The sequence below is a fragment of the Pagrus pagrus genome (assembly GCF_965226575.1).
Source record: "Pagrus pagrus genome assembly, chromosome: 24".
In the NCBI taxonomy this organism is placed as follows: Eukaryota; Metazoa; Chordata; class Actinopteri; order Spariformes; family Sparidae; genus Pagrus; species Pagrus pagrus.
In genome coordinates this window covers 4152105-4174167 of record NC_140206.1, presented here as the reverse complement: position 1 = coordinate 4174167, position 22063 = coordinate 4152105, and the positions used below count along the sequence as shown (strand labels likewise).

Sequence of the window (22063 nt, the reverse complement as noted above, 5' to 3'; positions counted from 1 at the left end):
TTACACACTGACACCGCGCGCGCACACGCACACACACACATCACTACGCTCTGCTAAAGATGTGAAAATGGCGGAGCTACAAATGCTACTGGAAGAGGAGATTCCAGCAGGACGAAGCGCGCTACTAGACAGTTTCACTAATTTGGAAAGAGTCGCGGAGTACTGCGAGAGCAACTATGTCCAGGTAGGCTGCCCCACGGGCGGAAGGAGGAGGCGGTGTAGTTTGTTTTATTTGACGGGCATCACTGGCGAGCACCACGGTGGGGCGAAGTGATGCTAGGCTAGCTGCCGCTGCTAACGCTGCCGATGCGATGCAGCCGTGTTAGCGCGCTACCTAGCTAGCCTCAGCTAACGCAAAAACAACCGCAGTCGTGGCGTTTTTTATCACATAACTGACGCGTGAGTTATCATTTTCCCGCCACATTCACGTCGATGTATGTCGACAGTGTGTGCGTCTTCATTTTTCCATCGATATAGCTGTGTGTGTGACTTGTACATCCACCGCGTTAGCTTTTGCTAGCTCGCCTGCTAGCCAGCTGCTCGGCATCACCCACGGTCCAAATCACCAAACGGGCACCGTGAAAATCAATTTCTGTGCCCCTCTGCGGGATCAATCACTGCCACCACGGCAGCCAGACGATCCTGCACCGGCCGGAGATGTGGGATATGAAGCCAGATTAATCTCTAATGAGCTTTGGTTGTCAGAAGATTAACCACTGTGACAATATTACTAACAGCCGTTGATTTATGATGCTGTGCAGAAACACTTACAGCGGTATAACACTTGATTTATGGCTTTTCGTGTCTAAAAAAGCTCACTATAAAGCCTGTGTAGCTATGATGTATTACCTCCATTCATAAAGTGTCATTCGGCTTGGGTTGGATAGTGTAGTGTTGCATCTCAGAGTCACCAATCCCTAAAAAACGTGTGGTTAAAGTGCGGTTTAATTGCATGGGATCTGGCTTGTGTGACTGCTTTTGTGATATCCTGCAGCCGTGTGCTCACTTTCCAAGCAATCCTGGTCACCTGAGCTTTCTCTTCCCACCTTTTTATCACACTCATTTGGGACCAGAGCGTTAGCCGGGAGAGGTTTTGACAAGGTGTGATGCTGAAATGTGACATCCTTGATGAACAGGGCTGATCAGGTCTGACAGGATGCCCCGTGCAGGAGGAGGAGGAGGAGGAGGAGGTGGCAGCGGCCCCTTGGATGTTGGCAGCTTGCTGTCTGGCAGGCTGCCCTGGTTTCTTCTCACCCTGCGATGTTTTCCCAGCTGCTGTCAGATGGGTATTACCACTTATAGATCAGCTGGACACAAGAATTTGTCTGAGGGATACTCTGCCTTAGCCCTAATTTACTTCTTCGCAGCCACGTCTGGGTTTCTTGTAACATTAGTCATGTAGGGATGGACACTTGTTGAACCTGTTGGTTGGTTTTCAGTATTAAAGTATTAGTCTGATGATTAAGTTATTCCTGGGCTTACTTTGTCTTCTCACTTGAGGAGGAAGGTTGTTTCATTCAGATGTGGGTTGAGTTGTGAAAAGCTTGTGTCAGACTCAGAGCGGTGGATGGACTTCATCCAAAAGTCAGCAGCATTTTCCAGCTGGAGAAGATAAAAATGTGGCATTAAATCAGACAGGCCGTAAATACACAAAACAATTTGGGGAAATAGGAAAAAAACAAACGGCATTAAAGCAAGAATTGCTACCTACAAAACAAGATAGTAGACGAAACCCTTATAATACTGATACCAACATTACATCGTGGTCAGACACTTAAATTTGTCAATTGAATTATCTTAAGTGTGCCGCACATTTTCTTGTTCCTCACTACGACTGAGCAGCGGCGGCTCAGGAAGTAGAGCAGGTTGTCAACTATATCTAGAGCGCTGGTTTCATCCCCGGCTCCGGCTGCATGTTGAAGTGTCCTTGGGCAAGATACTAAACCCCAGATTTCTCCTGATGGCTCCTCTGCCGGTGTGTGAGTGGATGTGTGAACGACTTAGTGTAGAAATGTCGTGACGAGCGGGTCGACACCGTGCGTGGCAGCCCTACTATTAGTGCACGAATGTGGGGGAGACTGGGTGAATGTGACAAGTGTTGAAAAGCGCTTTGAGTGGTCGGGAGACGAGAAGAAGAAGGCTGTAATATAACTGCAAGTCGTTAACCGTCTCCATCATTGTCACATAAATCCAGCCCCGTTATAGAAATACACTGAATTTTCTTTTCTTGTCTTTTTTTTACAAAAGTCCTGACCTTTTGTTTCTTAAATAGGCAAACTCCTCTCAAATCACATTTATTCTCTTTGAAAAATCACAAGAAAACTCCCAAGACACTCTTTTCGTGTCATGTCAATGTCGTGTTAGACCTTTTAAAAACAAACTTTTGTGACTTCCTGATGAAGGCTTGATGCCAAAAAGCATGAGTTTGTCTTTAAGGTCTAACATGACCATGGCATGACAGTAAAGGTATCTGAGTTAGAGCCCGACTGATGCTCAATTTCTGGGGCACATGCCGAGATTAGGGAGTGAAACATTTCCTCCATCAGTTACATTAATTCAGTCGCAGCAGGTCGTGATGTTCCCTTACAGAAAAGTGATTGCAGTGATTTCCAAACAGTGTGGTATGGCTGCAATGATTGATTAACCGACGTTAAAATGAATGGCCGACTATTTTAATTCCTGATTAATCAGTTTGAGTAAGAGGAAAGAAGAATGACGTCACAATCTTTGCATTGTGGACAAAAATAGACATTTGACGTCATCTTGATCATTTTCTGATATTTTATAGACCAAACGACTAATAGATTAATAATATTTGAGCACTGATGAAGGATTGCATCAGGATATACTCTTGAGTTGAGGGAGGGAAACGCTCTGAACTAAATGACCCCAAAAATGTAAAGTATGTCACCGACTAGGCTGGATTTTCCTTCATCTCCAGCCACCAACCTGAGGATTACAACATCTTACTCTGGTACATGCATCGTCTCACCGCCGGTCTATTAGAGAGTGTGACTCGCAGATCAGAAATGTGTCTTTCGTGCCCTGCAGGCAGCAGCTGCAGCTCAGCTCCTCACTCCTGCCACATAACCTGTTTGTCTTCATACTCCAGCGATGCTGCGCCCTCCACACTCGGATGATGCTGTTTGTTTGCAGTCCGATGATTTGTTGGGCCGGATCGCACTTTGTGCCTCTCCTGAACTAGTGGGGACACCGCTGCTTGTAGCTTTATTGTGCTGTTACATTCAGCCTTTATTTATGTTTCTCTAATAGCAGTTTAGTCAAAAAACTAAGACGACTCAGGTTGCAGCTTCAGTGTTTTACGGCAGTGAAATTAAACCCAACAACGTGACCGTTTCCTGATTTATATCCGACGTTTTGTCAATATCTTTGGACGGAAATACAAAAAAAATCTATAGGAAGCCCCAGATTTAGCTCTCGCACCTCAACTGTGATGTTAAATTAAAAAAATCAATTAGTCAATATCCAATCACGACCCGAAAGCTGCTGTGACCCACAACGTGTTGTAATCAATCTGCTGCAGAAGGATGTGGTTGTTGGTTGAGTTTCGTGATTGATTACTTTGCCGGTTATCTTCCAGATTAATTGATATAAACTCCAGGAAATGCTGAAAAAAATGCTCTTCAGTTTTTCATTGATGTGTCCAAAGTAATCAATTATCTTTAATATCAGACAAAGAAAACAGAAAATCATCACATCTGAGGAGCAGGAAGCATGAAATGTTTGATCTGTGTTTCTTGAAAAATGCCTCAAATGATTGATCAGATCAGTAATCAGGAAAATGCTGAATATCTGATCAGATAATCGAGCCGGCTGTTTAAAGCTAGTACTGTACGTGAACAGTCATTTGTAAAAAATAAGGACAAATGTTCTCTATAGGGCTCCAGCTAATATAACAATTACTGTCATCACAGATTAATCTTCTGATTATTATTCTAATAAAGTGCCATCATCACCGTTTCCTACAGCCCAGCGTGGCGTCTTCATTTGCTTGTTTGGTGTGAAAACAGTCAGCAGAAAGTCAGTTTATTATCACGCCAGACAAATTAAACCTCCATATCCTCACACCTGAGAGGCAGGAACCATCAAGTGTTTGGTTTCCTTGCTTGAAAAATGCCTAAAATAAGTGACCGGTTATTAGATCAAACTAATATAACAGTTAACTGAGGAAAAAATGCATCATCAGTGCTTCCTAAAGCCCAACATGGTTTCCTAATTTGCTTGTTTTGTGTGATAACAGTCAAAAAACCCTCAAATAATCAGTTTATTATCAGACAAGACAAATTAAACTTGCAAATCCTCACATCTGAGAGGCAGGAACCATCGAATGTTTGATCTGTTATCGGTTCTCTTAAAGGCTTCAACCAATACAAATTCTTTTAATTACAGATTAGTCGTTTGATTATTTTTCTAGTAAAGCTTTTCTGCTATAAAATGTTTCCTGCCGGCCAGCGTGGCGTCTTAAATAGCTTGTTTGCTGTGATAACAGTCCAGATAGTCAGTTTATTATCGCACAAGAAATATTAAACCTGCCAATCCTCACGTCTGAGAGGCAGGAACAGGCAATGTATCGGCATTTTTTTGCTGCATTGATTATAGATATGCCACTTTAGTTAAACTGCACGTCGTGCTTCGTTACATTCGGTGTCAGTAAGGAGCAGTTTCCCAGCAGTAACATTAGCTGATCCATCTGGCCTTTGATGCTCCAGCTGATGTGCCCACGCTGTACCCACGGCCCGAGCAGCCGCCTCTGAAGACGCCTTTCACACTGGCTGCAGCTGTAATACTTCACCAGACATTAAAGTTTTTCTTTACTTGAGGAAAATGTTTCTTCACGGCTCTGAAACCTTTTGAAGCAGCAGTTTGCCTCCAACCTCCTGCCACAGATCTCACTCAGATTCCTGTTGGTGGTTTTAATTTCTTAGATGCGGAGCTGATCTGCTTCTTTCGTTGTGTGTCTCGTTTTACAGGGATGATATTTCCTTTAGGTATTGTAAATCAAAGTAAACCCCCTCGGGTTTACATTCAGCACTGAGTGTCTTAATGTCACAACAAAGTTATTCAGTAGTTTTAACTTCTTTATCATAACCTGAGGGCAGATTAGAGCTGCAACAACTCGACTTACAGGATTGGAAAGCGTGTGGGAGTCAGCCTCCAAAATATCTTTGCACAAGATAAGCGAGATGTTTACCCTCCTCGCTCGGCGTGGATGACTGACGGCCTCCGTTGCACACTGTAAAATGCAAATACGCTGTACGTTTTAAACAAGTTCTGTCCTTTTTCTCCCGTTCAGTCTCCAGACAAGCAGAGGGCGCTGGAGGAGACCAAGAACTACACTACCCAGTCTCTGGCCAGCGTAGCCTACCTGATCAACACGCTGGCCAACAATGTCCTGCAGATGCTCGACATCCAGGCGTCGCAGCTCCGCCGCATGGAGTCCTCCATCAACCACATCTCACAGGTCGGCAACTGAAACATCACACGCAGTAGCTTCTTGGCTCACATGCAAAGAAACTGAAGACTTTATCCTGTGAAATACTTGTTGGACTTCATTCATATAACTTTGGTCGTGTGCTCTTTTAATATCCTGATGAATGGTGATTAAATTGACCGTCACAACGTGGCGTGGAAACCCTCCATAGGGCGCAGCTTTACTGGTGAATGTGCACAGCACATGTGTGCATGTATAATTCAGTATATCTGCAGTGCAGGCGAATGTGTAGGTGCCTGTTGGAGCTGCACGGTCGGGTTAAAAAAATCTTGTTACGCTGATCCCACAGGTTGGATGACAGGGCTTGTACGGGTGCTGAACATCCCTGGAAAACTCGAATTTCAATGTGCTGTTTTCAAGGTTGGAGGATGAAGTGCTTGAAATTAATTTGAAATTCTTACTGAATTTCTTTGATGATAAATAGTTTTATTCTGGCGTACGGACAGGTGACGCATTTAGAAACATGAGGCTTATTTGTGTTTCCTTCAATAATAATTCTGGTTGTTTATAGCACAAAACGTTGGATTTAATGTGATGAAATCATCACTTGAATCACGTATATATATGTCTATAAAGCTTGAGAATGCACATTGAAGTTTGACTCGGGAAAGGGTGGAGGAACGCTGGATTAAGTTGAACTGTCTCTCCTTCATAATAAAGAAAAGACAGACTTCAGCAACTGGTTAATATAGTATTTAGATTTAAAAGAAACACCCTCTCTTCTGCCTCTTGTCCTTTAGACGGTGGACATCCACAAAGAGAAGGTGGCCCGGCGGGAGATCGGGATCCTCACCACCAACAAGAACACGTCCCGCACACACAAGATCATCGCCCCAGCCAATCCCGAGAGGCCTGTGCGCTACATCCGCAAGCCCATCGACTACAGCATGCTGGACGACATGGGCCACGGAGTCAAGGTGGTCATTTTGTTCCTCTCCCCCTTCATTTTATCATTACACTCGGGCTGCGAATGAGAATGGGAAGGCCTTAATTAAGCTCTGTTGGCTCTCAGTGAGACAGATGTGTGGGCGGGAAATTAGCAGAAGTGAATCTGGGCATGAAGCACAAACTACAAGCCAGTTAGAAGGTTAATTTGATGATAATCAGTGTTTGAAGATGGTTTTTAAGTTGCTCTTCTTCCTGCCTGGGGTTTAGTAATAATTAAGGGCTAGAAAATAATTTAAAAATCACCAAATTATGTTTGTTTTCCAACTTCTTTTTTTGCTTTCTTGTACAAGGCTGGTGTTAGTTTAACCTTCAGGCTTTTACAGAGGATTCAAGCAAATAATCAAAGTCACTATTTGATGGAAATGTGCACAAGTTAAGGTCGTTTCTCTACCTTTTTTAAATCTGTTTCGTTTTTGTGTGAAGCCCCAAATAATCTGAGGAACAAGGTCACTATTTGATTGAAATGCTCACAAATTATGAGGTAGAAAATAAGTTTTTCTACTTTTATGCAAGAAGTTTTGTGTAGTTTTACCTCTTCCGCTCTCTAAAAATGATCAAAAGAATGTGAAAAGGGAAAAAAATAACCATTTGATTGAAGTGCTCTCTTTGACAAGGCTTCTGAGTGCTTCAAATGAAGGATTCACATGCGAGAAAAGCTCGAGAACATCTGCTGTAGAGTTTTAATGTTAATTTATTTAGTCACAGAGCGACGAGACCTTCGGAAAAATGTCTGAAATGGGACTGTGTTTGTGTTGAAGTGGGTTATTCACTGCAGGAAACATAATGGTGAGGACTTTTAGAGGTCAAACAATCACTATTGGGTTTCAGTGACAAGTAATTTAAGAAATAATCAATGACTCAGGCGTTTCATCAGGCTGGGAAACTGATGTCACCCGGGACATAAACTCAGCTCTGTGTTTATCTGTCACCTGCTGCTGCTGACAGGTTCCTCTGCACTGATTATTTCATTTAGTGGCTGATTTTTTTGGAAAGCTTCAGTCTCTCACTGGCTGTTCGAACAAAGAGGAGCTTGTTTTTGCCCAAAATCGAATCAGTGGCTTCGACCTCACAAAGGTCTCAAAGAACAAATTCCTTAGATTGTAACACTGAGCCTTTGTTGGACGAATCTAACCGGCTTGGCTTCACGGAGCACATGCATGAATAATTGTTGTTTGTCTCTCCTCCACACATTAATCTTCTGATTTCTTCTTCTTCTTCTCCTCCTCTCTTTCTGCTTGCCCTAATTTAATCTTTATAATCAACCGTAGTGGTTGCAAAGGTTTAAGGTAAGACTTTCAAAGTAAAAGCCTCGGACGAGGGAGGTGTTTTTGTGGGTTTTGAATGAGTTGTTTTGCTGTGAGAGATGTCTCTGTTTGTTTTGGTCTTTGTTTGTTTTGATTTTTGTTTTTTACTTTTCTGGTTTGAGATTTTGAGAAATTCAATACCACTCCGATTTCTGTCTGTTCAATATGAAGCTGGCGATTGGTAGCTTAGCTTAGCATAAAGACTGGAAACAGGGGGAAACACTTAGCCCTGCTTGGTTCAAAGGTAGTAAAAATCTGCCGTCTAGCGCATCTAAAATGCACTAATTACATGTTTTGTTTTGTGGATTAAACAAACAATATATAACATGGTAATTGGCGAGCTTCAGCGCTGCTAGCAAGGGAAGTTTGTTACCTTTTGACAGAGCCAGGCTAGCTGTTTCCCTCTGTTTACAGTCTTAAAGCTAAGCTAAGCTAAGCTAAGCTAACCGTCACCGACTCCAGCGTCATATTTAACAAACATGACAAGAAAGTGAATAAATCTAATTCTCAAATTGTCAAACAGTTCATGTTGTGAGTGTTTAATTCACATGTTTTAAAGCGATCTTTGGCTAACCACCGTATCGTTCTCCTCCTGTAGGCCAGCGCTCAGAACATGAAGGCCGGAGGAGGCGGCGGACTCCCTCGCACCAACCCCCCCACACAGAAGCCCCCCAGCCCGCCCATGTCAGGGAAGGGGACCCTTGGGTATGTAACGATGCCGACACCTTGTGTTCAGCTGGACGTCAGAGACTTGAATGTATTTTTGTGGCTCCGGGGGAGTAACCACGAGCCCCTTCAGATGGACCTGGTTGCTCCCAGTTTCATCATCACCTCCTTGTTTAATTAGCGTCCTCTGGGTGGTTTAAAGTGCATTTCAGTGCCAGTTCTCACAGTGGTCTCCTTTTTGTTTTGTTTTTTTATCTGTGCTGCTGAGATGGAGTTGGGAGCCTTCTCTCTCTCTCTCTTCATGCAGGAGAGGTTTTCACACCAAACTCCATGCTGACATTTGACACTTAAGTTTTCTTGCACTTTTTAAGGAGCTTTTGCTGAAATGTTAGGACATATCTGACTTAACAACCTTGAAAACTACATTTGCCGGTCATAGATGGATAAAACAGGCACATTTGCATGTTTGGTCAGCTCTGAGTCTTCAGTCGATTCAGACAGTGCCGGTCTTAAAGCAAACCTTCCTGCAGTGAGAGGACTATACTAACCACACAGCCAGTGTGCCGCCTCAGGCTGAAAACTTTGACATTTTAACAGAAGTAAAGACTGCTCGAAACATGAAGCTGTCACATTTCAGCGTGCAGTTTGATAAAATACAAAGAAAGCATGTAATTGGTTCTGGAAAGCCCCGTCTGTTGAGACTGAGCCCAGAGTCTGAGCAGGCGTTTGTGCAGGTGGTGAGCTCTCTCACATCTCCCAGTCGTCAACCTTTTATTGGCATTTGTCTAATGCCAGGGCACAGGAGGAACGTTGGCACAAAGGTCACCGTCAGAAACTCAACAGCTCTTGATGGCGGTACTAATCAGGGTGGGAAATAACCAGCAGCTGTCAGACGGATCACGTTTTGTCTTCACTTTGTTCTGCTTCACTTTACAAGTGAAACTGCTGCGACTGAGTGTATTTCAGGAATGCTAATTAAGCCGATATTACTTTCCAGGTTTTCTTATTGCAGATATACAAGTTTTGCTGTGTATGTTGGCCCATAAAAACAAGAAACCACACGACAGAAATGCCAAAGATACGTCCTAAAATCATTGTTTTACTTGATTGTCTTGCTGCCTCGGCATTTGGCAAAGGCAGAGTGGCTAAATGATGAAAATCCAGCCTTGGTAACAGGCCGTGTCAAACATTTAGAAACTCATTAGTGTTCACAATTCAGGCTGACTCACACAATGCACTGTGTCATTAAACGTTTAATGAGAGTTCAGTGTTGGTTTGCTCCAGATCGGATTAGTTTTGTAAACAGCGGGACTGAAAATAACAAATAATCTTCACGATCCATCTCGTTCTGATTTATATTTCTATTTATTTATTAATAGAAAAATATATGACCTTCAAAAAAATGGTGACTTGTTTGTGTCCAACCCAAAAATGTTCAGTTTAACATCATTCAAGATGAAGAAATGCAGGAAATCAAGACAACTGACTTTCCTCTGATTTACTCATCAATGAATTAACTTGATGTTGCTGCTCTTACAGACTGAATATTAATAGAGTTGCACTCAAATACAGATACCAGTACAACGAGTTAAAGTTTTCACTACTTACGTAGCCTGACAGGCTGATGGCAGGGATGTCACGAGCCAGTAGGTCATGAATGTGCCAGATAAAGCAGCAAAGCATTCCCAAATCTGTATTTCACTGAGTTTCCTGATGTATTTGCTTTGTTTTAAATCATTGTGTGCCTCAATGAGGCTGTTATCAGAGTGCGACCTCCTGATTACCCTGGATAGTTTTTGTTTAGTCAGTAGTGTGTGTGGTCTTTTCTCACCCTGATAGTGTGTCACTCCGTTCAAGATAAGAGTCGAGTTAATGGGAAACACTGTTCGTCGCTGGTAATGTCTCAGCTCCTGCACACCGAGCCGCTCTTGATGTTTCCTGCTCTGTGTGTCTGACTGTTGAAGGTATCTCTTATCCCACAGGGACTCTAGTGCGGCACGTAAACGTTGTGTTCTCGTCACCCTCGGGATCTTCCTGTGCGTCAAGTGCTGTTTGTGTTTCCGTGTGTGAAAATGTGTGTGTGTGTGTGTGTCAGCCCCCTCTGTCTGTGTCTGACTTTGTGAGTGATGGAGTGTGTCCACCCCTTCATATTGACCTTGAGAGGCATGTCTGTGTGTGTCGATGTGTGTGTGTGTGTCTCTGTCCCTTCAAGACGCATGCCGATCAACCACAGCTCCAACCCTCCATCGATGCACCTCCCGCCGCAGCCTGTGGCTACGGGCGGACATCTTTCCTTGTGGTTTTCATTAATTTGTCGTTATTCAACTTCCTCTTTGTTTGTTTGTTTGTTTTTACAAATTTTGCTTTCAGTCGTGTGTTTGTGACCCAGCTCGCCCACTCCTGGCTGCCCCATATTCCTCATAGCGATGTTTTTTGCCATAGCAACAGTGCTCAGAGATGGGTCACCCTCGCTGTGTCAGCTGGGAAATTTACATGCCAGAACGTATATTCAGGCCCAGATTAATAAAACTCAGGGTTGTGGTTTTTTTTTTTTCTTTCTTTTTCCCCCAATTTTAAAGCTGAGGACATCATCAGCACGGCGCTGCTGTCGGGTTAAAAAAACACTTCTGGTGCAGGATATGCAGACTCTTGTTTGGGGACAGATGGGTATTTAATCCTGTTGGCTACTTGAAAAATCTTACTCTTACTTAGCTGAAAACAACAACAAGACAAGACAACAAAAGCGATGCTGAAAACACCCACTTCTGTCACTTTTCAAGCCTAAATTGTCTTTTTGTCAAAGGGACGAAACAATTAAACTAAATACCAAAGTGAACAGCTTGCAGTGAATACAGATTTGGCATTTAAATCTGTTTTTTTGAAGGACCAACTTATATAAGCTGCTGGTCAACATCTGCCAAAATATAAATGTATGTTTACAGCAAGAAGCAACTTAAGTAGCTTTGAAAGTAGCTTTAAAGGTGTTTGACAGTCAGGAAGATGGTTTAATCCCCTCGGTGTGCTCCTGAAACATGAAAGCATAGCATGAATATGTCCTTGACGATTGAAAGGGAGTGAAGTAAATATACAGACTCTCATCGTTTATGCAGATCAGATAGAGATGGAGAGAAATATACAATTTATTACTATTGTCTACTTAAATACATTAAATATCAAATATTTTAATACTTTTACTGAAGTAATATCCATATTGGTGACTTTTACTTCTACTAAGTAATATTTTAACCCCGATATCTTTTGTTTTATGACTTTAACTTAAGTTTTTACAACATTTTTCTTTCACCGTCTTAGATAATAGACATTTCTGTCATTACACCTGAGCCGACATTCAGTTTACATCCGTTGGAAATGTGATTTTAAGCCGACAGCAGCGGCTGCTTTCCGTCCTGACTCCGCCCGACGACGCCTGTGGATTCACCTCAGCCAACCCCGATGTTCACCACCTGTCATGCCCCATTTTTTTAAGTTTGCACTTGTTTGTTTCTTGCTCTCCTCCTCCTCCCCTCCTCCCCTACACTTCTCTGTGGATGCCCCCTCTCCCCCTCCTTCCCCCCCACCCCCCTTCGACTCCTGTCCTCCTGACCCTCTCGCAGGCGCCACTCCCCCTATAGGACGCTTGAGCCGGTGCGTCCACCCGTTGTCCCTAACGACTACGTCTCGAGCCCGACGCGCAACATGGCGCACCCCCAGCAGAGCCCTGCACGCACTGCATCCGTTAATCAGAGGAACCGCACGTACAGGTACCCCCCTCCCCTTCCCAGCATGCCTCTGTACACTTCTCAAACACGTTTTTCTGCCTCCTCCCCACTTTTCTCCTCCTCCTCTACACCTACAGAGCGAGCCAGCTCCTGAACATGCCTCCTCCTTCTTCTTCTTCTTCTCTGAAATGACTCCTCGTGGAAAGTTTAATCACTTCTGCTCCCTTCTTTTTTTACTCCACCTTAAGTCACAATTTTGACCGACATTGTGCAACAGCTCCCAGGGGAAGCCCCCCGGTTGATATTTCATTTGGAGATCCCTCACCTGTTTGCTCTCCTCGCCGCTCAGATGAGAGCAAAGAAACGAGGACGAGGTAGAGACTGAGCCGCATTTAGCACGGCTAGACGCAGGTTCCTATGGTAATAGTCATTTAATAGGCAGCGTCGCCCCCACAGTCCTGTCAACCCAATGTCAGCTCATCTCCCAAGACAAGCCCCTTTCATCACAAACACGCAGAGATATTCATAGACTCCCCTGTCTGCCACGACAGAAGTAAAAAGCATGGGGGGGTTCTGGGGGAAAACAACATGGAAAGTTTCGTCACTGCGCCCCATCTGTCGGCCAAATGTTTTTTTACTACTTCTGGTCCGGAAATAGACGAGATAACTTTCCCCACGACTCTCCTCTCAGCACGAGTCTTTATCTGCACCGCTCCATCCACAGCTCATTTTCTTCATCTCTCAGCCATGCGCTCTCTCTTCTGTCGTACAAAACGTTCGCCCCATGTGTCCTGACGCTTCCCGCTTTTTTTTTAAAGAGCGTGTCATATCTTTGTCTTTGTCTTTGTGTCGCCGCTGCGTCACCTGTGTCATGTGTCCTCGGCAAGGCTTTCCAGCTGCTTTTTTTATCACTGTGACATAAGTCATTTCAAAGGCATAACGGCTCACGCTAACACATCGATGCTCTTGAGGGTGCCGCATTAACAATCTGAGCTACTGTGAAGCCAGAAGACTGAGTAAGACTGTGTTATTATAGGCTGGTTGCACGTGTTGAAACTGAAATACAAGACAGGAAAAGAAGGATGAACAAAATAAGGAGTTTTATTCCTTAAATCATCTGTGTATTAGTCTGTTTCAACCACGGGAACTTTTCCAAGGAGCTCGGGAACCATTTCAGGAACTCAAGACCTCAACTGTTGGACTAAACACGTCGGTATGGTCCAGTCAAAATGCTGCTGAACCCCTCCCCCCTCTCACATTTTCAGTGTCAGAATTGGGCATCCAGTGATTCCTGTAACTTCAAAGTTTTTAAAACAGTTAAGTTTTCAAGGTTAGAAATATGCTTTCTGATTTTTAAGTTTGACCCCACCTCGAATTAACTTCCTCTGACAAACGTCCTCGTAAGTACCCGAGCGGAGTTCGCAGGACATCCGATCGATCAAACACAAGTTCAAACTCAGGTTCAAGACCTTTATTCGTCCCCGAGGGGCGATTTGTTCTGCCGCAGTAGCATTCAACAAAACGGGAACGACACAGGGTGAGACATGCGAGATAGAAAACCACCCAGGCAGGAAGGGTCAGATATGATGGCTTCTGACTTCTTCAGCTGTTAGTCGTACAGGTCTGATAAACATTTGCTGAGTGCAGATAATAACTTTCATTACCCTCATTGATACATTTTTCTATTTGAGGTTGAAAGATATAGACCAGAAGATGAAAAAAATACATGAAAACGTCCTCTTGAGTTCCTGACTTTTGTTCCTTTGGCTCCCAAAAAGTTCCTGGAAGTTTTTGGTCGAAAACAGCTACACGTAGACATTTTACTTTGACTGAAAAGCAATTAGCCCATCAGGATCTAGTCAGAGTGTGAGTGCACGACAGTGTGAGCGAGCGAGTGTGTGTGAGTGTTTGTGGTCTGACGTGTTTGCTGCCCTACTCCACCACCAGCAGTGGGAGCAGCGGAGGCAGCCACCCCAGCAGCAGTCGCAGCAGCAGCCGAGAGAACAGCGGCAGTGGCAGCGTGGGCGTGCCCATCGCCGTGCCGACTCCAGCCCCGCCCACCGCCTTCCCAGGTAACGTCCGCTTCCTGTTTCCTCTCCGAGCAGCTGACTGCAGGATCTCTCTGTGTGTGCGCCCGAAAACTAACTTGACTAATCTTTGTTTAGTATCCGGGATTCCTACATGCTTTAAAATTTAGATTAAGTGATGAAGTGTAGGAACTCTGGATCTGCTGGACTCCTCTCCTCCCTTCTCACTCTCTTGTCCTGACCCTCCCTCACTTACCTTTTCTCTCCTTATCTTCTTTCACCTCTTCAATCCTCGCCTTCGACACCTCCGTCAGCCCCCGTCCCATCCAACCCAGCCAAACCTTCCCCCAACACTGCCACCACCCCCGGAGCCCCCAACTCCGCCCTAGACGGCCCCCCACAGGCCCCCAATCCCCCTGTAGAGATCCCGCCTGTACCCCCGCCCCCTCCCCAGCTCCCTGCCTCTGCGGCCCCCACTGGCACAGCTCCTTACGGCAACCCTGCACAAGGTGAGTGTAACCCGGTGGGTGAAGCTCACCCGCTCCTCTGCACACCCTCCATCCTGCAACCTCCTGCTTGACAGACCCTGACGTGTTCATCCACTAAGCATGTCGTCATGTGGCTCAGCCTGCTGACTCAGAAATCATAAGGTTTCTCTCTATAATCCATCATCAAGATCTGTATTATTAGTGTCAAGGAAGTAAAAATGTGTCAGGATCTTTAATTAATTGGATACCTGTGATTTCAACTTGACTTTACAGCACATTTAATCCAAATAAGTAGAAATCTTTAATAATTATAATAATAAACTTTTAAAAACAGAGTTTGCAAAGTGCTTTGTCGTATAAATTATATTTTTATAGCTCAGCAAATCACACTTTTCCTTAGTTACCGCTGGTTTAAGTCGTTGCATCTCCTGACAGAATATCGTGGTTGAATTTCAGCCCGACTGCTCTTTTTATCAAACGTAGCAGCTGATATTGACGTAGCGAGAGCAACAAGTAAGCGGACTGCTGAATGAGACTAAAGGTTATTGCTTCTTTCTAAAATACAAAAATATGAAACCAGGAAAAGCAGGTCAGTGTCCATCTCTCAAGGGGGCTGCACACTTAATCCGAAAAATACAATATCCAATATTCAGTATTCAGATGAAGTCTTTCTATCCAGTCTAAATAAAATATATTCACTTTAAATGTCATTGTGGAGCTTTTCCACGTCACAGTATTCATCAGACTGTCTGGATAGTGTGCAGCTCTTCTGCCATCCACCTCAGATTTTTCCATTTTCTGCCGGATCGTCCTCTCTTCATCCCTCACAGCTTCTCATCGGCTGCCTGTGTCCGTGTTGACGGCGACGATGTTCTGATGTTTAATGCATGAGCTGTGTGGTGAAAATGCTTGCACAGTCATGTGTACTTCTTCGTTTTTGTGTGCGAGTGACTTTCCGTGGCTGGATATTTTGTAATCATCAGTTAATGTGCACTGCTGCTGCTCTCAGGGGAAAATGGACGCTATTAGGCAAATGTTGATATTGATGAATTATGGAGATTTTAAAGTTATTCTCCCCTTCCACTCATTTCTCTTTAAAAAATCAGATTTGGTTGATAAAGTGGAAGTAGACGAGGAATTTAGGAATCTAAAAACGTTGGTTTCCTGCACTTTTTGTTCTTTACATGACAGCCTGCAGGATTATTCCTATAAAATATAACATGTTGTACCAAGTTAACGTTGAATGTAGCATTAAATTTAAAGATGTAAGAGAAAGAAGCTGAATTAAAGTGACCTCACTGTTCAGGAGCCTCTCGTCCTCCTCCTCTCCTCCACTCTTGTTAAATGACTCTCTGCTGCCACCTGGTGTTTCCTCTCAGGTGCTGCTCAGTTCTACAGCATGAACCGCCCGGCGCAGCCGCCCCAGCCCCAGCAGGTGGGAGGCTCGCTGCCGTACCGCCGACCCTCGTCCGTCACCGGTCAGCCCAACATGCCCCACAACCAGAGCCAGCTCAACGGCGGGCCGCACTTCGCCCAGAACCAAGGTACCGCTTACAGGGGCTGTGGTGAATATTTCACCAGACGTGTCCTTCAAAATAACTTTCTCGATTTAAATGAATGAATGAATCTGATCAGAAGAGAGTCCAGCTTCTTCTCCCTCAGCCTCCAGACTCCAGAGCTCTGACTCTGTTGTGCATCTGCATCTTTTATGAAAAGACCTCCTGTGTGGTTCTGCTCCGTCATTTCACATCAACTCAACTGTCTTCACTTCTTCAGCAGCTCTGTCTTCACTGCTCTTTGCAATCTTTGTCCTCCACTTACTCTCTTCTTATAGCGCCAGACAGACATTATCTTTGCCCTTTAGTTCATTTCTGTCACATTTGTGTATATTAAAACTGACGTAGCACCTGTTTGTTCAGTGTTCTGAACACTTTGTTTGGCATAAAATGTAAAGTAAGTTAAGGTTGCGGCTAATCAGTCATGTGGTTTGTAAAATTTCCCAGATTTCAAGTTGACATGTTTAAATTTCTTGTTTTGTCTGACCAGAAGTCAAAAACACAAAGATATTCAAAGATGCAACTCTCGTTAAAGACGAAGAAAATAGTAAATATTCACATTAACAAAGCTCTGCCCAGATTTTAGGTTTATTATCTGCCAGTTGTTTAGTTGCCTCAGCCTGATAGTGGTCTTTAATACAACTTTTGAAGAAGTAGGCGTTGAAGCTTGAAGGCTTCTACCGTTGCCATGGTAATTGACGTCTAAATCAGTATTTGAATGCTTCATTTTGGGTTGTTTTTTGTTTGTTTAGTGTTTTTTGTTAGTGTGTTTTTGTTGATGAAGGCCACGTTGTGTCACCTGCGCCAAAAGTAATCTCATCCAACCTGTTGAATCTCCGAATATTCACAAATAATCCTCCCCGAGGCTTCGAAGCCTGTAAAAATGGTATTCAGCACAGCCCTATATCATGTTTCATTTTAAAAAGACTGTTTTTCCTGCATTTGTTGTTATTTTACTGGTATTTTTATGATCACTTTACTTGGTGGTATCAGTTTTTGGACCGCTGACAGCTAATTTAACATCGTCTGAACAAGATCAAACCCCTGAAAACATACAGGCATCGTTATATTTAGCCTAGTTTGAAAATAAATACATTTTGAATTAATATCTTCATTGAAGCAAGCAGGTTTCAGACCGGCAAAACGATTAATGAGTAAACATTTCGACTATTTTATGATTAACTGATTATAAAAATAGTTTCTAGGACCGTCTCTCTGCCACAGCGGCTCCTGTCCTACATATTTTATCTCACGTTGTGTTTCCTGTAGACCACAGGTGGGAAGAAAAATGAGTAATTATGAGTTTCTCAGGTCTGTGCTTTGCTAAAATCATTGTTTTCATGCTGTAACTGTTGCATTTAAACTCTCTACTGTCCTTTTTATTCTAACCTCATTCTCTCGTGTCTTTGCTGTTCCTATGTCCGCCCTCCTCCATCTCTGTGTATTGATACTGTTTGGTGATATAGCCGGCCCGCTCGCGCCCCCTCCCCCCTCCATGCAGATCACCCCTCAGCTGCCTCTGATGGGCTTTGTGGCCCGAGTTCAGGAGACTAGTAAGTGGCTTTTAGACCCTCGCTCCCCCTCCTGCATGACCACCATTCGTTGAAGTCCTCTCCCCAACAGATTGTGTTCGTCCTCTTTCGTTGGAATATTTCCTCACTGGAGTTAAACGAGTGATAACGAAGCATGTTTGAGTCTTTGTTCCTGAACACGATCGTGTTTCTGTGTTTCCTTTAAATGCATGTGGTGTGTGGACGTTTTGTTCCTGTCATGACTCACCGCTCTTTATTTGGATGTTCTGTTCTTCCAGTTCAGTTTCAGTAAAGTTTTGTGGTTATAACGATGAATAAAACACATTTCTGAGGATCTAAATGTTTAATGTCTAAAAGCATCCAGCATGAACTGTTTCTGTTCTTTCCTCCACTGCATGAGATACCAGTCGGTCGTCTGTGTCTCTGACTGCTTCAGTCGTCTTTCTCAGCCTCTAATTGCTCCTCGTTTTCTTCCCGTCTGCCTGAAAACTATTTGTAGTCTCAGACGTGCCACCCCCACCTCCACCTGCCGAGGAGCCGGTGTTCGAGGAGCCTACACCTCCTCCTCCTCCGCCGGAGGACTACGAGGACGACGAGGATGAAGAGGAGTCGGCGGTGGTGGAGTATAGTGACCCCTACGCCGAGGAGGACCCGCCCTGGGCTCCACGTACCTACCTGGAGAAAGGTGAGTCGCCGCTGCTCGCTCAAGAGGCAGAAAATCCACAGAGTTGTTTATTTTTTCAGATTGCAGAAAGTACGATGCGTGTTACACTTCTTCTATTTTCCCGCAGTGGTGGCCATCTACGACTACGCCCGAGACAAGGAGGACGAGCTCTCGTTCCAGGAGGGCGCCATCATCTACGTGATCAAGAAGAACGACGACGGCTGGTACGAGGGCGTGATGAACGGCACCACGGGCCTCTTCCCGGGCAACTACGTCGAGTCCATCATGCACTACGCCGACTGAACAATCCCCCCCCTTTCTGAGCGGAGGATGAGGAAGAGGAGGCGGGAGGAGCGTGTGATGTTTGATGGGGAAGGGAGATGGGGAGGGAGGGGAGCCATGGGTTAAAGGTCAAAGACTTTGATCAGAACAGAGCATGATCACCTCCGGGCGAAGAGAGGAAAGTTTTTAAAGAAGTTGCTACATGACGAACTGAAGCCCAGTCACTCTCTCGACATTGTAAAACAACCACTACTCTAGATATATCCTTCCCTGTAATATTTCTTTCTTTGATTCTTTCTTTGACTGCGGAGGACTGGACGGTGATGGATTTATTGTATTCTGAGAGTTTTGTGTTACATTATGAGGCCACTACATTGATTTTGCTTCATTTTTTGTTTGTTTTACCAATTTGCCCTTATTTTAAACAATATTTATTTGGATTTTGTAGTGGGATAAAATGGTGGGAAGGTAGACGAGGCTGCTGAGAAAAGGGCGGCCTTGGAGAAAGGGCTGGAGGAGAACGCCTTCACGTGTAGATTTTCTCCTTAACACTCCAGAGACATTTTAGAGACAAATACTCCTCTATATATAAAACGTATAATGCAACAACGATATCCTCGGTGGGGAAAACAAACGGTAGTTTCCGTACTTGACAAAGTATTTGGTTAGGTACCTCAGCAGGGAGTGTGCCAAAGCTGACTTCACTTAGAAAAGCACATCAAATGTCTTAAAGGTGACACACGAAGCTAGACACAGTGGGTCAGAAAGACGTCAGAGAGTGTGCTTTAACTCGTTCTTTTTTCTTTTTTTTTTTGCTTATTTGTTTCTTTCGCACCACGCTAACTCAACGGGGGCAAGTTTAATCACTACATGCTTCACTTTCGCGGCCGTGTTTCAAGGAGAAGGAATCATCCAGCCCTCGAAATAAAAGAGCGAGATCCTCGAACCGCACAATGACCTGGATTTTGAAGTCTTACTCTGCAGCTCCTGTCATGCATAATAGAAGTATATAAGCTCGACTGGCAAGGCTAATCATTTGCAGTGTTCATATGCATTTGAGACCAAGACACTATTTTTTTTTATTTTTTGGCGTTTTAACCAAGGGGTCCAGAATCGAGTTTTCTTGCTTGCAGAGCGGCAGACTGCATGTTTCGACGAGGATTTAAAAAAAAAAAAAATTCTTTTCTGCTCTACTGATGATTAATGTCTTAATATTTTTAGATATGGTGTGGTTTGGTTTTTGATATTCACCCACGACGACGACGATGCATTTAGGGTCATTTCTGAGATGCTTGTGCCATATTGAAGTGTGTGTTGCTGTTCAGAGGTTATCACTTCATTTGCAATAAATTGGCCAGAGTGGGGTGGAGTGTCGTTGAACTACAAATCTTTCTTTTTCTTTTTTTTCTTTTTTTTTGTTTTCTCAAATTGTTTTAACTCAAAAGCACATACATTTGTAGTAAAAAGGTGTAGAAGAAGAAATAATATAAATGTGAGATGTATTACGTCCTTGAAACAGGACTTATTGATTATGAAAAGAAACCAGCTGTTGTGTTGAAATGGTTCTAACCGTCGCAAGCCCCCCGATACTTCTCAACGCCGTCAGTTTAGGCGTCGTTCGTCCTCCGTAAAGTTTCCAATACGCTTGGCTGTTGGGTGTTTGCGAGGGCTCAGTGCTTGTACTTATGTCAGAATCTTTATTTTCTATTAAAAAAAAAAAAAGAAATAATAACAAGTGGGTCTGTATGTGAGTCTTGCATGCCATTGTTCTTATCTGTGCTGGTGTCCCAAAAAACCTTCGTGGCGAGATCACCCATTCTTAAAAAGACAAGCAAGCCCTGCAGCTCTGACCAGGTACCACCAGCCTCATCCAAAGAGACTGTACAACTTAATCCAAGCCCGCATCTGAGGAGTCGCTCTCTGACCCGTGGGGGAGGAGGGACAGTAGCCGTCGTTACGTCAGTGGTGGAAAAAAAAAAAATGTGTAAGCTGCTAGTGAATCCTGCGGACAAAGAAACCCAACAGGCCGGATGTAACACTCAATATCTGCGACTCTTGTTTCATACACTCATCGGACGACACTAAAAAAAAAAATAAATGAGATGAGGCCTTTTGGTCTGCAGGATTCACAGCTCCCTGGAGTCACAGACGTCCCTCAGGATGTCAAGTTTAACAGTCCATAATGCCATTGTGTTGCACAGTTAAAGTTGAATTGCAGAAGTATCATATTTGTAAAATCATGAGAACAAAGACAATAAAATTATTAAGATTTATTGGTGGAGTAATGCTTGGTTCTTGTTTTTATGCATTATGGGAATGTTTGTCTATTAGAATAAAACGTGGATCTAAGTTTTATCCCAGTCGTGCCCTTCTGAGGCTGATAAAGCTGTTGGAAATGCACCAAATTGACAGATAAATTGTTTTTTTCCATATTTGGGAGTTAAAATCTTCAAATCTATCCATGGATAGAAGGTTTGTGAGTCAATTGATAGTGAATAGGCTCTAGGTTGCAACTATTTTGGTTACATGCACCTAAAAATCTGTCAAGCGTGCGACTAAACATTTCCATCGGTTGCACTAGTGCGCCTGAAATTAGGCTATCGCCATTTCTTGTTGCTTGTGCTGTGATTTAAATGAAGAAAAACATGTATCTGCACCTTTTTTCCTGTCAATCATTTACATGATGTGTTATTGGGTGTAGCTAAATGGTGTGCTGGTGCAACCAAACAAAAAGAGTTAGTCTGGAGCCCTGTAAATAATGTGTGAGGAGTGAGTTAATAGTTTTTAATGCGACTGTTTTGGTCACACATGCAACCAACACTTTTATTTATTTTTGTACTGGTGCACCTGAAATTTAGCAGCTTATTTTATTTATTTTTTTAAGTTAGGTTCATGCCATTTCTTGTTGCATGTGCTGTGATTTAAATGAAGAAAAACATGTATTTGCACCTTTTATTCCTGTTTACAAACATGAACATGTGTTAAGAAATTAAATTAAAATGTATTATTGAGTGCACCTAATTTTTTTATGCTGGTGCACCTAAATGAAATGGTTAGGCACACTAGTGCATGTTGAAGAGGCTATGCTAAATTGTTAAATTAACAATTCTGGGCTAGCGTACCAAACTCCATTTAAAAAAGTACAAAAATAAGCTTTTCTCCTCAGATGACTACAGTATATTGTAGGTCTAGTACTGTACCTGACTGTTTTTTAAATGTCCAAGTACAAACTTAACTCCCAGTGAAACTATATTATACTGAATTAATGGAAGAATCCATCCAAAGATAACTTTAAATAAGATTAAAGTTTACAAACAGTACAGTGAGATATTTTTTAGATATTTTAAGAAAAGGAATAACCAGCC

General features: G+C 43.4%; 1 protein-coding gene across 8 annotated transcripts; it reads left to right on the top strand.

Moving 5' to 3' along the window:
- Positions 1-44: 44 nt before the first annotated feature.
- Positions 45-20971, top strand: LOC311253133 (abl interactor 2-like). 8 transcript variants are annotated; one of them, XM_084346900.1, is made up of 12 exons: positions 45-184; positions 5315-5482; positions 6253-6429; positions 7729-7746; positions 8363-8469; positions 12045-12191; positions 14097-14221; positions 14491-14685; positions 16044-16208; positions 17687-17773; positions 18252-18437; positions 18544-20971. In XM_084346900.1, exons 1-12 carry the CDS (start codon positions 68-70, stop codon positions 18717-18719), a joined length of 1668 nt encoding a protein of 555 aa, XP_084203026.1. In that variant the 5' UTR covers positions 45-67; the 3' UTR covers positions 18720-20971. The 8 variants fall into 8 exon arrangements, with proteins under 8 accessions (XP_084203026.1, XP_084203027.1, XP_084203029.1 ...); XM_084346901.1 differs by lacking the exon at positions 7729-7746; XM_084346903.1 differs by lacking the exon at positions 12045-12191.
- The last annotated feature ends 1092 nt before the right edge of the window (positions 20972-22063 follow it).

What these genes read in the sequence shown, in the direction of transcription:
- LOC311253133 (XM_084346900.1), top strand. Translation starts at nt 68, where the DNA reads ATGGCGGAGCTACAAATGCTACTGGAAGAGGAGATTCCAGCAGGACGA. An exon ending in GCACTTCGCCCAGAACCAAG is followed by an intron (nt 16,209 to 17,686) that starts GTACCGCTTACA and finishes TTGGTGATATAG; the next exon opens with CCGGCCCGCTCGCGCCCCCT. An exon ending in ACGTACCTACCTGGAGAAAG is followed by an intron (nt 18,438 to 18,543) that starts GTGAGTCGCCGC and finishes ATTTTCCCGCAG; the next exon opens with TGGTGGCCATCTACGACTAC.